Genomic DNA, 13,754 nt, shown 5'->3' with positions numbered 1-13,754 from the left:
TGCATAAATAATATCTTCTACAGTATCCGCGATCGGAGGTTTTACAAATCAATTAGCAGGTGGAGGAAAGGTAGCTGGAGTAAATTCAATGCCGACGTCTCGGTACTGGAGGCTTCTAGGCTACGAAGGCTTCGACGGAGTCCATCATAGGGCCCCGGGGCGACCGGCTGAGATACCTACAAGTATACCCACCTAATGATTGGCATTTACTGCACAACTTATGGAAATGTCTAGAGCGGGTAATGGTTAAGCTACCCATCAAATTCCGGTCTAATTTGAGAACATTATATATTATCGGACAAGACACAATATTTACATAATATCGAGTTCACTTTGAATAGTCACAATATCTACTTATAAGGAAATGTTTATGTTTAGTTCATTGAATGGCTGAATATATGGATACATTATTTATATCCTTTTCTTACTGTGGCTGTACGTTTCTGGTATGTGACCAAAAAGTAATAGTAGGTACCTAATAACAATTGCATATTTTATTGAAGGGCTCTGTGATAAGAGAAAACTTAATCGTTCACCGAGAATAACACCTCATGATAAGTAGAAGATTTTATTGAATACCTGCTAGTCATGGTAACGTTTGTGGAGATATGTTCATCATTATTTAGGTATCTATAATCCTCAGATTACACATAATGAAATATACCGATAAACAAACACATTACCATTAATAGAATCAAATGAGAATTTGTAAAATATTGTAAATTTTAATTTTTAACTAAATGCCCCATAATGGGGTAACATAGAAATAATAAAACTTGTCATGTAGGACATGTAGGTACATCTGGGACGTTCCTGCTAATGTCAGAATGTGTACCCGCATGGTATTATTCGTACTTTTGTTACTGTCAGTAATAATTATCATTGATTCAATCATGCGTATAAATTGCCATGAAAGTAACATAGTAATCTATCAAAATAACTCTAGGCTAGTTTATTGTGCAGACTAGACCAACGAACATATCTTTATTGTGTAGACTAGACCAACGAGAAAATCTTTGCTCAATAATGCCAAATCAGGATTATTATGTTTTATATCTAGATTAATTAATAGAGTGAACCTACGTCACTGTTGAAGAAAGACCCAGGCAAGTTCATATAGCTATTTGATTTGTACGCAAATATGCTTTGAGTGGCTATTCTTTTCATTAGCGGGTGCAACGTATTTTGTTCGGTTAGTATGAATATAACGCGTCTTGTATTTTTATAATTTAATGTTTTAGATCCTCTTAACTTAAATCGCTTCCTTTTCCCCTAGAAACCCTGAGCAACTCGGATTCTTCGGCGCCGCGCGACAGCATCGGTAGCGGCTGCGAGTCCCAGCAGAACAATGTGGTGCAACCCTGTCACGGCAGCGGCGCGGCGAGCAACGCGGGCAGCGGGGCAGGCAGCGGGGCGGGCAGCGGCGCAGGCAGCGGGGGCGGAGGCGGGGGTGGTGGGGCGCGCCCCGGCGGCAGTCCCCCGCGGGAGGGCGCCCCGCCCCCCGGGCCCCCCGCCATGGACAAGCAATGGAACTACCCGGCTACCACACTCGATCTCATGACGACGGGAGCCGCCTTCTGGCAAAATTACTCAGGTGAGACAGCTTCCGAGTCTTTGACATTACACATTATTTGAAGCAGTCAGCGCAAAAGTGACAGAAGCAAAATAATAATGTCTAAATAAGATAAATGCGTGAAAATTTAAGATATAATACGAACTTGTACAATCAATTATTCAATAGGTATTATGACTATTTGAAAAGGAAACCTTTACACCTATGCTTACTTCATTTAAATATATTGTCGATTATGCCACTTATCCGTTGACCAAATCTTTCGAGTATGTTTTTCTTTTGCAATTTGATTTGAAAGACTAATATCGATACCCACGTATTAGAGTTTGTGGAGCATATCTTTTGATGTTTCGTCATAACCACTAATTTTCCATCTTTCTGAGCTGCACGCATTCCTGCAACTATCATTCAATAACATTTTAGAGCTTAGAATGTTCCATTTGTATAATCTCTTTGTTCCGCTCGTGAGGCCTCCCCTCGCAAGTCCTGTGTGGGGTGGTGGGGTGGAGTAAAGGATGTAGGTATAGGAACCCCACCCACCCATCTGAAGTAAGGAATTTTATTAAAAATTCGATTCGTACCCCATATCGCTCGCATAGCTACGCTGCAAATTGCTCAGACATACGGAACGGCGGCGAAGAGAGCTCATTTTATACCTCGGTAAGTTGAAATTGATTCCAGCTTATAATTGAACCGCGGCTAGACGTACGCGAGGGTTCGAGATGATTGGGAAATAATTCCAGACTCTATGGCCGTATTTACCAGACGAAAGCGATCAAAAACAAGGAATCTGGAAAACATAAAACACTGGATTTAATCCGCCATCCGTTGGGGATAATTGAGCCGAGCCGCGCTAAAAAGTGGATTTTTTTGGGGAGCAAGACGCCCCGGGCTGCGCCGTATGGGTTTTGCACATCGTCGGGCCTTTTTGCCCTTTTTAAAAACCCTTACTATCGATTAGTGGTATGTTGCGTCTAGCCATGTAAGGTCCTTTTCAGTCAGTATTTTGAACAGGTGATGAGTTAGTATCATCTCATTATCTTAATTAAATACAAACTAGAGGTCTCTCGACTACAGTTTTACCATTAAACACAGGTAACACTTTTTAATTCTGCACAAAACCAAAATCGTTTAGTTTTAATCAAAACTCAAATCACAAATGTTTTGTTTAATAGTTATGTAAAGCTGATTGATAAAATTAATATTGATCCTCGTATTAGGTAGATTCGTGGTAATCGGAGCGTACGTTGTAAAGGGAAAAATATTCCCGCTGATGCCTAACTAATCTCTAATAATAGCCAACATTTTAATGGAATAGTTCGCGCCCCCGGCCGCCTCTCAGAAGCAAAGCAGACTCCTGTGAATCCCACTTTATGCTCCTAACAGCTAACAGTGTCAGGATGCATTGTCGGGACATAAATGGTTGCCTTTGTTGTCTTTTGCTACCTGTGCCGTCCTTTTCTCATTCGGTTTTAATTCATTTTGCTACTGTGTTGCGCCAACAAATGACTTTTGGTTCGCTCAGTGACTACCGTAATGATTTGCTGTTTTGGAAATGATTGATTCGGATGTCTTTGTGCTGAGATGATTGAATTTAAAAGTCATAGACTCGCTACTTTTCACTTACTCGCTCTATTTGTTCATTTTAAATCAAGTAGTATTGCATATTTGTAATAAGCATTTACTTTGTGGCTCGTCATAATTTACAATAAAACATATACATTTGTTTTAGACCACTTTAATTAAGTTTTAATATTCTCCTGACAAAGGAAAGGTGCTTCCGAAACCGGTAGAGTGCAATTAAAATTAAAGTGGTCTAAAACAAATTAATATCTTTTATTGTCATGTAGTATTGTGCTAAGCTTTTGGCCGCTCATCTAATTTTATAAATTATGATGCAATAAGCCACACTATCAGTTATATATATAGGTTTAGAATAATGTTGATAGGCTTAAGTCTATTATTACTGTAAAGTTAAAGAGTATGAACGTCTAATTATTTATCTTTGAAATGCACAAATTTTCAATTAAATAAATTCTAGACGACCTTATTTTAACAATACCATTCCACCCTTTAAGAATCAGCCGCCCAAAAAACTAGGAGTGTTTCAATTAAATATTCAAACATCTTTTAAATTCCTCTAATGGTAACTTAAACTATTTTATTGTTACGTAAAATGTCAAGCTTTCGCCGACATCTCTGAACCAGCACTTCTAAGAATTCTTCCCCATCTGGAAAAAACCAAAATCCCTTCGAGGGCGTGACAAGTTCACACCGTGACAATCCATTCCTCACAATCGAAATGATTGTGACGACCTATCAAGAAAACTGCTTCTTAAATAGACTGTAAACTACTAAGTTTTGTATTTTTTTCTCTACAACAGAAAAAGAAAAATCTCACAGGCCTCCACGTTTGCGTTCTACTGATTTTCGGTTTGAATTAATTTCCAATATTCAAAACTGAATACTTTTAAAAGAACCTTTGTTTTTTTTAATCGATTAGTTTAATTTTTAGATTTACCTTTATTTTAATACCAATAACTTGTTGACAACTTACGTAAAACCTCAACAAAAATGATCACATTATCCTATGTTTCTCAATCGATTACTAGGGAATAAATCAAGAAGATAGATCGATTTGAAGATATTTCCATTATCGTGCCGATTGCTTGTCACGACTTGTCCATATTATCTAATGCCTCAATTACTTAGGAAAAATATTATTAATCCATTATTGGATCTCGTTTATAGAAGTAATTTGTGAAAGTCAATTAAGACCACCATTGAATAGGAAAGAGAGAACAAAGAAGTAGGTACATGAGTTTTTTTTAAGCAATCTGTATGGTACAATTATTATTTAATGTGTTGATAGACTCTAATCGTTTCGTGAGAATCCTTTCCAATACATTCCCACCTACTCAGTTTGTATAATAATATGTTCTCCATACCTACTAAATATACGCGTTTAATATTGATAAAACAATATTTAATAACAACACGATTGTGTGGGGTATGCATTGGGCAACCATACACATACACAATCCAACCATATCGAGAAAATACAATAATAGTCAAACGAGGAACTATTTAAAATTACAATAACAATTATGAATCAAATAAATTAACCAATAAACGTGTACAAAGTATGTAACAATAAAACATGCAAGCATATGAAGTTAGATAAAGGAGATTTTTTATAAAATACAACAATTAATTGGATGCACAAAAAGTGGATTCAAAATAATATGAGAATTTAAATAAAATTGTCTACTTCTGGTTATTACTGTCACGCCATTTCTTCACGGTTTTTTTCTAGAACTAAGACTCCTTAGATCGATTAGATTTTAAAAACTCATTTATGTTATTAATTTATTGGTTGTTTTCGTTAATGTGTGATTAAAACGGCTTTCTTTCTTATCAGCACATTTTAAGGCTGCGTAATTGATTAATTACAAACAATAGTTATTGTTACAAGATAGGCAAGTGTTTAAATTAGATATTAATGAAAACACGTTAGCCAGAGTAGGCAAATCACTTGAAATACCTTTGTTTGCGGGCCAGCCTGTAGATAGAGAAAGCATGTCCGTGCGGGCACGATTCGGGAACTAGCCAGAATATAAGCTGGATGAATTGGTAATCACCTACAATACGGACCTCCGTGGTTTGTGAGGAACAATGGGCCAATAGCGGCTTAAATCCGGCGGAGATACTGAGAGGCTTTGCTCGGATCCTTGACACTAATACACCTGCATGAATATTCATCCCCGAATTGGAATCAAATCCTCTGGATCCCTTAACGAGAGAGTTGTAATAATGTTTAAGTCACAATAAATGAATTAATTACTGTCATCGGTTTTCGATAATGCTAATCACAAAACTTCATAATTTAATCAACTAGGTACCTTCCTTCTACGAATTCAAGGTTCGAATATTTTGGTGAAAATAATTTTATTAAGTCAAAAGAATAAGAGAGTTTTTACATCTAGTGTAAACAAATAAAATTAAATTGACTGTCTATCGAAGTATACCAATCAACCAAAAATGTTGAATTATACCTGGCGTTTTCAATAGACTTGAAGGTGGAGTTTGAAGGGTTATCCATATACCAATCATTGCACTCTAAGTGTGACTGTGTCCTTCGGGATTTCATTTCATTTTAATATAATATTGCATTTTATGATTCGCTCAAGGATGAAATTCGGAAGTCCCGAATGGTACAGAGACAGAGAAGTAGTAAAGGCTAAGCCGCACCTCTGGCCACCTCTCCTAAGCGTCAAACCGCACATTTAATTGTTTAGCCCGCGGAGATAATCTCGCCAGAGATAATGGCATTTCTCTCTCTCACTGCAAGAGATGAACTTCCAAATTAACTAGACTGTGCTCCATATCTCTGTTGGCGGGAGCCAGGGCTGGCAGGTAGTAAGGTTTTCACTTATCAATTTATCAACATTTCTTTCAGGATTTTTGAAATGTGAATGTTGTGATAGTACTTTAAATTTTGTAATCAAATATTTTTTATACTAATATTGAATACCCGGATATTGGCGCACCCTACTACTCAAGGTTTATACTTTGACCAACTATAACTAGAAAAATAAATTAGGGATAAACGATACGATGATTTATAGCAAATTTTTTTTTTTTTTTTTTTATTTTTTTTTTTATTAACAAAATTTTTGATACATATACAATTCAGGTACATACATATTAATATAGAATGAAAGAGTAACAAAAAAATCCCACAAAGGCGAAGCCTGAGCGTGGGTATTATAGTGTAAGGATAAAACAGTGGTGTTTAAAATATATTTTTTTAAACTTGTTAAAAAAATAAGAGAGATAATTAAAAAAATTATTATACATCTTTATAACCCATCCGCTCTCGACCGTCACGTTTGTGTGAGTACGAACAAAAAATCAAATTGCTCTCCGTTTTTCATTTTAACACAACGTTTTGGGTCTCTTTTCCATAAATGTATTTTTTATAGAATTATGTGTACAGTTATTTTTTTTCTCAACATCACAGAAAATATTTTTAAAAAATCTCTGGATCGAAAGGGAGTCTACTGGTTTCCAGCTTTTGACAAAAGCTTCACTCAAACGTCTCCTGTTTTGTCGAACATTTGTGACTCTGTTCTATCCACCACATTAATATTTAAAGATTTGTAGGAGTATTTAACATAAGTCTCATCGATGATGTTTTGACTTTATGTTTATGATTAAGGCTCTAATACTTTGATAAATTAATAAAACCATTTTAAAGCATTTCCTCCTTTTTTTATTATTCATAAAAATATATACATAATATATTACAGTTTTAATAAATATATTTTTTTTAAACTATGGGTAAATATGTTTCTTTGTTTAGGGAGTATCATCATAAGTTGTACAGATTAAATAATTTCGGGAATACTACCATGAACATAAATGTGGAAAAAACAGTTTCCTATGCTCTAATTATTACATTAGCACATATTTTACAAACTGTTTTTTTTAAATGCATACAATATTATAATACCACACACAGATTATTATTGTCCCGTTTTTCTCGGTCTGGTGTTCAATGACTCCATTACTTCCTTATCTCCGTGGATTTAAAGTAATCTGTGTTTTGTTAGATTCTATTTTATTTCATTGTAAATAAGTATTTTTATTCTAGTCAATATCTCTTCCTACCTCTATTCTGCATATTTTCTCACTTGGAATAGTTTATTAAAACTTTTGATATTAATCGTGTCACCTGTATAAGATTCACCTGACTTCCCAAGTTGAGTCCCTGCTAACCCTGTGGGTCTGGGGTACCATTCCCCAGATTTCCCATCTTCAGTCTGGCGGCTATGAGCGGTGTCTATTTGCATTTACACCGGGGGAGGCCGTTGTGTGTATTAGATCTTATTCCGACTCGACTGTTCATAATTCGCTTTTGCTTTAAGGGTGACTGCATTACTTAGGGCGCCAGCGGCTGTGCAGATATTATTACTTCCTTTTTCAAACGATTTTTCTTACATAATTTCATATTAAAAAAGCATTGATGAATTTTCAGATTTAGTATATAGATCGCGACAATTACAACAGAGTACAGTAAATAAAAGCATTGTAATATTTTGTTTGTAAAAACCAAAAAAATTGTTTATTTTTCAACCAGACAAGTCTGCCACTCAACTTCTTATATGAATTAATTAATAAAAGTATTGTTCCTATTTTTCTGAGCGCACTACCCCAAACATGTATTTTATAATTAAATGTCTACTGAAACACATTAAAGTAATAAATAATGATATTCTGTTGATACAAAAATAGACCCTAAGGCTCAACAAATGTATCTAATTCCAGAGTAATTTAGCACTCGTAGATCTGTCGATAATTTTAACCATTCATAATATTTTTTTATATATTTCTAAACTTTTAATATGGCAGGAACTCTTCATATAACAACGCTAAAAACATATTTTTTCCTTAATAATACACTCGTATATTTTGACTCCGATATTTTTATTTGCTAACCCTGCTATGAAACGCACGAAAAGTGTCCCGGTAAAAAACACCAGAAACGTTTATATTACAAGCCCCGAGGTGTTGCGCATTTCTCGTTCTGCTCTGCTCTGCGTCTCTGAAAATCGTATCCATTATATAAAGTGTTTTAGCTCTGGGATCTCGTTTGCATTCTCCATCCACTGCCCGCGGCCATAGACGGAGAAACGAATTTGGTGACGTTTAGAATTAGTATTGTCACCCCTTGTTTATGCTGTACACACGCCATGTTGGTTTTGACGGGAGACATTTAGTGATACCTCCCTTTAAAACAACAAAAAACGCGGGAACCTGTTTAGTATTTTACTTTTATTATAATAACAATAGACAAATGCCAAAGTTGTAAGGTGGAAATCATAGAATAAAGAAAAATACAAAAAATGCGATGTGGGCATGATCCAAATTTATAGGAGATTCTCCTTTAAATTTAAATTCACAAATTGGGTCTATCACATAGAGATACTCGTACAATTAGAGGCGCTATTGCGTTTAATCTTGTTCCACTATTATAACGCGATAAGCGGTGAACGTAGACCGTAATCGGTAGTTTTAGTTGGAGCCTTAGGAGAATTGGAGGACAATAGGGAATACTATTTTTTTCATTGGTCGCTCAGTATAAATTCTAAACAAATGGAATGGCGAATACGATCTCAGGCAGAGTAAGAAAGAGAGAGAACACAATGTTATTGGTTCATTGGTTGATCTAATCATCAAAATATACTATGACAGTGGCGACATTAGTTTCCATTCTAATCTAAATGAAAACCTTATTTCTATTTGAAGGCGTATGTCTATTATTTATTCAGTGGTGAAAATTCTCAATATTGTATTATATCTGTAGTCTATTCGATACTCCAATATACTTAAACGTGACCTGCTCTGCAATTCGTCATGTGTCTAGACTCGATAAAACACCTAAAATCACAAAAAAACTACCCGTAGAATGATGGTGCATATTTTAGGGATATAAAAAATGGCGAAGTGTTTTATTCTAAACTAGCCCTAGCATTTAAAACATGAATCGAATTCCTACATCTATTTTGTTGTTAGAATATATAAAAAGTCAGCATTGCGAATTATTCCAGATTCAAGGGCGTACCTGCTTACACATTCATCCCCGGCGCCCTAAGGGATGAATTGATAAGATTGTTTCCTTTGAATCAGCCTTTTAAGAAGCAACAACAGAACGATTTCGGCTTTCTCATGGTGACAGGGGTAGCACACCTACCGTCACCCCGCACCCACACCCACCCGTCACCACCCCTGCCATCGTTTTGCTTTGCAAAACTTTATTCAATTTCACGCAACGATGGCTGCTTATTACAATTTACAATTTAGTATAAAGCGTTATATTTTTTCATTGCTTAGGATGCTCGTTTTCCTTTTTCCGTTTGGCTCGCCCCAAGACACGTTTCTTTGAATACCATTTCCTTTTTTCGTGTCAGTTGTTTGTTTGTTGCTTATATAAAAAAGTTTACCTAGAAAATAATTTAATATTCAAATATGTTTAGATTTTAGGGTAATTTTACTAACACATTAAACTTGTGAATGCTTAATTAATTATTTGATTAGCTTTAACACAAAATTAAATAAAAAATATTTACTAATTATTGATTTTTATCACTCCCAGCTGGGCTTTTACCAAATTTACATTTAAGAAAAAAAAAGAAATATGAACAAATTTTATAGTAAAAACATTAATTTTATATTACGCTAGATTCTGAAATAATACTGGGAACATTACTGAAGAGATAAACCGATATAAATGTTTTGCTAGTGTGTATGCCCGAAGTAAGTTAAAATGTAGCTTACTTCAAATACCGATTTTCTTAATCAATTTCATTGAACTGTCTAGGGCCCAAGAGTCGCACAACGCGACTTTATGATACTTTTCAATTTTTCATATTATTTCTCACCGGAGTAATTTTTAAAGTGTGTTCCAACTCTGGAACGAAATGCAAATAAATTATTTTAATAGTCAATGCGCACATGCATGCATTTTAAAGTTTACAAAGTTTTTGATGTGTCGCTTCTAGATCTAAAGTAATGAATCTCACTCCTCAGTCCTTGAGGTCGTTCTTTTTAATAAGTAATGAAAAATAAAACTTGAATTACACTAATAACATATCCACTTGAAAAAGCCTTATTGACAGATCCCATTTAAGCCCGACGCAGATAGAAGAGCCCATCCGGTATAGAAATCTAATAAAAATGCCCTCCATAAACGATTCCTTGAAAGAGTTTACATATTTCTTTTGTTCCTCCGTTCCCCGAGTTTCCCAAAGGATTTAAGAAGGAAGGTACTCGGAGTTTGAACGCTAAAATTACCCCCTTTTTTACATTACAACTCAATCGGAATAAAATGATCTTCTTTTCTTTGTGTTTCCTAATATTTTTCCGCGTATTTGTTTCCAGCCGGCGAAATTATAATATCCACCCCCGCCTCGAGAGCCCTCTCGCGTAATTTAAATTTCTGAAACAAACTTTTAACTCTGCTTTCTGCTCTTTAATATGTATTTTTCTCTTTTTACATTTCTATTACCTGTCCATGTATTGGGGGGCGCATTTAATTTCGAAAGTTACTGTTTAAAAAGTCGTAAACATGATGATCCGTAGCCCGGAGTCGGAATCGGATGAGCTCGAGATAACTTTTTCAATAAAACATTATCTTCTTTTTGCCTTTCTTTTCACGCAGCATGCTTTATTAGTTCCTTTTGCATATCTCAAATTTATTTTATTCTGCTTTTATAAATAGCTTTGCATCACGTGTTACAGCAAATTTCACACGGATTTTTGTTTAGGAAAGAAAACCAATCACTTTGTGGCTTACATTAAAATATGAAAATTTAGTTAAATAATCATACTGTCCTGAAAAGGGTAAGGATATAACCGAAACTAGTTGATACAATGTATAAATTACTGAATGAATGTAACGATGTAATGTTTTAACTCGACTATTTTGCACTTCATCTATCTGTAAAATTGTTTCAAGTTCCCTTTCCGGCTTAGGAAGTCTGTTGCATCTACTTTCTTATTTAAGCAAGCGTTACTTTAGCTAGATGGTTAACCTTGACTGAGCTTTTCAGTTATGTAATACCTACATGTAGAAAGTTTGAAAAACCGATTAATTTAATTGAGATAGAGACCTATCATTTGATCAATTGTGAAGATCTTTCTCTCATTCGTGAATCTTTTGGCGCCCAGCTTTTGACTTAGGCCACTTTTCAGCGGTTCTGAACCATCGGACTATCCTCACAACCTTTGTTTCTCTTTCCCAACCATGTTTGTCATCCGATGAATCGAATAATTTGACTGTATTATTTGTGTGGTATCTCTGTCTAAAGACTGTGAAAGCTTTTGTGATATTTGTGATTATTTGTACTAATTTGAGTGTTTTGTTTGTTTCAGAATCTCTCGCCCAGGAGATCGAGATGGAAAGGAAGTCACGTGCCCAGGCTCTGGACCGCGACGTCAAGTCCCCTCTGGGCGACAGACCGGGCTACTACAAGAGCTCGGTGCTGTTCAGCAGCGCCACTTAGCTCGGGGCCGCCCAGCGCGAGCCGTCCAGCCCGCCCGCCCAGCCCGCCACGCCCCATGCGCCCGCTCTACCCGCCCTACCCGCCCTACCCGCTCTTCCCGCCGAGAGGAAGCCTCTCATCAGCGTCAAACCCGAGTTCCGGGAGGCGCCGGGACGCGCAGGACACTGATCGACGGCTAAAAGTGTGAACGCACCCTTACTTAGACTCTCCTAATAAAGCCTGATAAAATCTTGATTCGTAATAATTATTCAAAGTCATTACAATAGTAAAACTACAAAAACGCACTAGTACATGCACGATGGGAATTGGAGATTTTTCTCTCACATATTTTAAACAAGTAAATGCTTGTTAAAAAATAAATTTCACCGGGTTTTTTGTGGTTATATTATTATGTACCTACGGTTTTAATGGGTCTGGGTGGAGTGTTACTAAGTTAAAATCTAGAAAATTAATTGCATAGAACTTGTAAATATTCATTCAGTATATTCGTTTTCTCTTTTAAGAGATATGTAATCAATTAGATGAATTTAATATTATCTATAAAATATTCGTATTAATTAAATTAAATTTTTCATCGCTCGGAATGAAATTCGCTTAGTGGTTCATCGTCTTTAACACACACATATATAGTTATTGTAAAGTTGATGATATTAGAGATACTTGTTATAAAATGAACACCTCATTTTATACTTCGAGCAGTTATTCATTATGTGAAATTAATTCAAAGAGTTGATCATGACAAAATATTATAATTTAAGTTTTCACCCAACAGAATAACATATCAAAAAAACTTCAGATTCAAAATATTGTTCGTAACTTGTGAATTTGGTATCATCATTTTGTATAAATATTGTACCCAACTCATTATTATTTCATAATAAGATCCATTAATGAAAATATATAAATTAAAAGACTGCTTAAAATGCAAATGTAAGTTTTATGTATTAGCCAAAAATATGTTTATCTTATATTTATTTTTCAACATGACTGACTTGACGCATGTTTCAAATGAAAAAAAAAAGAATTTTCGAAACATCATTAAGTGGGTCATGGTATATTTTAAATATTTAAATATAGTTAAGGATATACAAATTTGTCGATTTTTTGCCGTCAAAGCAATTGAGGGTCATTTTTTAGTTGGATGAAAAAATTCGCTTAGGGAACATAATGAAAACATAATTCTTCCATATATCATAAAATAATCGAACATTTTTTAACGCTGAAGAATCCTGTTCACTTTAAGCCATCGCTATGGTATTTAAATTGATTTAGAATATATTATATTGTGTTGATTGTACAAATTATTAATATTATATAAGTTATGTTGTGAATAATTGAAATTCGAATGTAAAAATTTCATTACGAAGTATATAATTTCTTATATTCTTGATTCATTTGTCTATGCCATATATAGTTTGTAAAACATTAAATTAGACGTGAGTCACCCATTGTTACTGCCATTATTAAATTAAGGTAAAGATTTGAAAACAATACAAAAATAATTTGAATAAAACAAAATAAATATGTCTGCAGTCCGCGTCCACTGGCGACGACAGAAATACGATTGCAATAGTAAATAGTTTGTGAATAAAGTGTAATATTATATAAAATGGCTGACGACAGTTGACTGACTTCACGCTGTACTTACGTTAAACTAATGATTGGTAGAATAGACAGTGTCATTACAAATAGAATAATATTAAAATAACTAGATAAGACTTTGAAAGCGTTCTTCTTAAACCTTATAGCTACTTTTATTACGCAATCATTATCTTAAAATGGAGAACGACAACTATCATTACAAAGATATTATGTAATCAGTAATTATATAGATTATGAATAAGTGGTATCCTTTAACACCGTAAATCCCGATATCAAGTGAATAGTTGTTATATGTTTAGGATCGATCAGTGTGAACGAATTTGACGAATGAATGGTTTAACTTATGTTTTATTATCCTGAATTCGTAGTGAAAATTTTCCTTTAAATTGAATAACGTACTTAGGTAAATCGTTCTAAAATATGCAAATTGTTTTCTGACTGTGTGAATCATACATATTTTAGAGGATCTCAGTTGTTAATTCACAAGTTTTCGCTTTCTCTAAGTATTGTGA

At 34.7% G+C, this 13,754-nt stretch overlaps 1 protein-coding gene across 1 annotated transcript in view; it reads left to right on the top strand.

Annotated features, from left to right (window-relative positions):
* dac (dachshund family transcription factor) overlaps positions 1-11,717 on the top strand; it is a 288,338-nt gene extending 276,621 nt beyond the window's left edge. The window contains exons 13-15 of the mRNA XM_089635788.1: positions 1,277-1,334; positions 1,386-1,594; positions 11,510-11,717. Of these exons, the coding sequence (XP_089491914.1) occupies positions 1,277-1,334; positions 1,386-1,594; positions 11,510-11,640 (398 nt within the window). The 3' untranslated portion in view covers positions 11,641-11,717. The remainder of the gene's footprint in view (positions 1-1,276; positions 1,335-1,385; positions 1,595-11,509) is intronic.
* Positions 11,718-13,754: the final 2,037 nt, after the last annotated feature.

Source organism: Hesperophylax consimilis, chromosome 9 (genome assembly GCF_061612785.1).
Source record: "Hesperophylax consimilis isolate HC1 chromosome 9, BYU_Hcon_1.0, whole genome shotgun sequence".
NCBI classification, from domain to species: domain Eukaryota; kingdom Metazoa; phylum Arthropoda; class Insecta; order Trichoptera; family Limnephilidae; genus Hesperophylax; species Hesperophylax consimilis.
The sequence above is the reverse complement of the archived record's forward strand: the minus strand, read 5'-3'. Positions and strand labels throughout refer to the sequence as shown.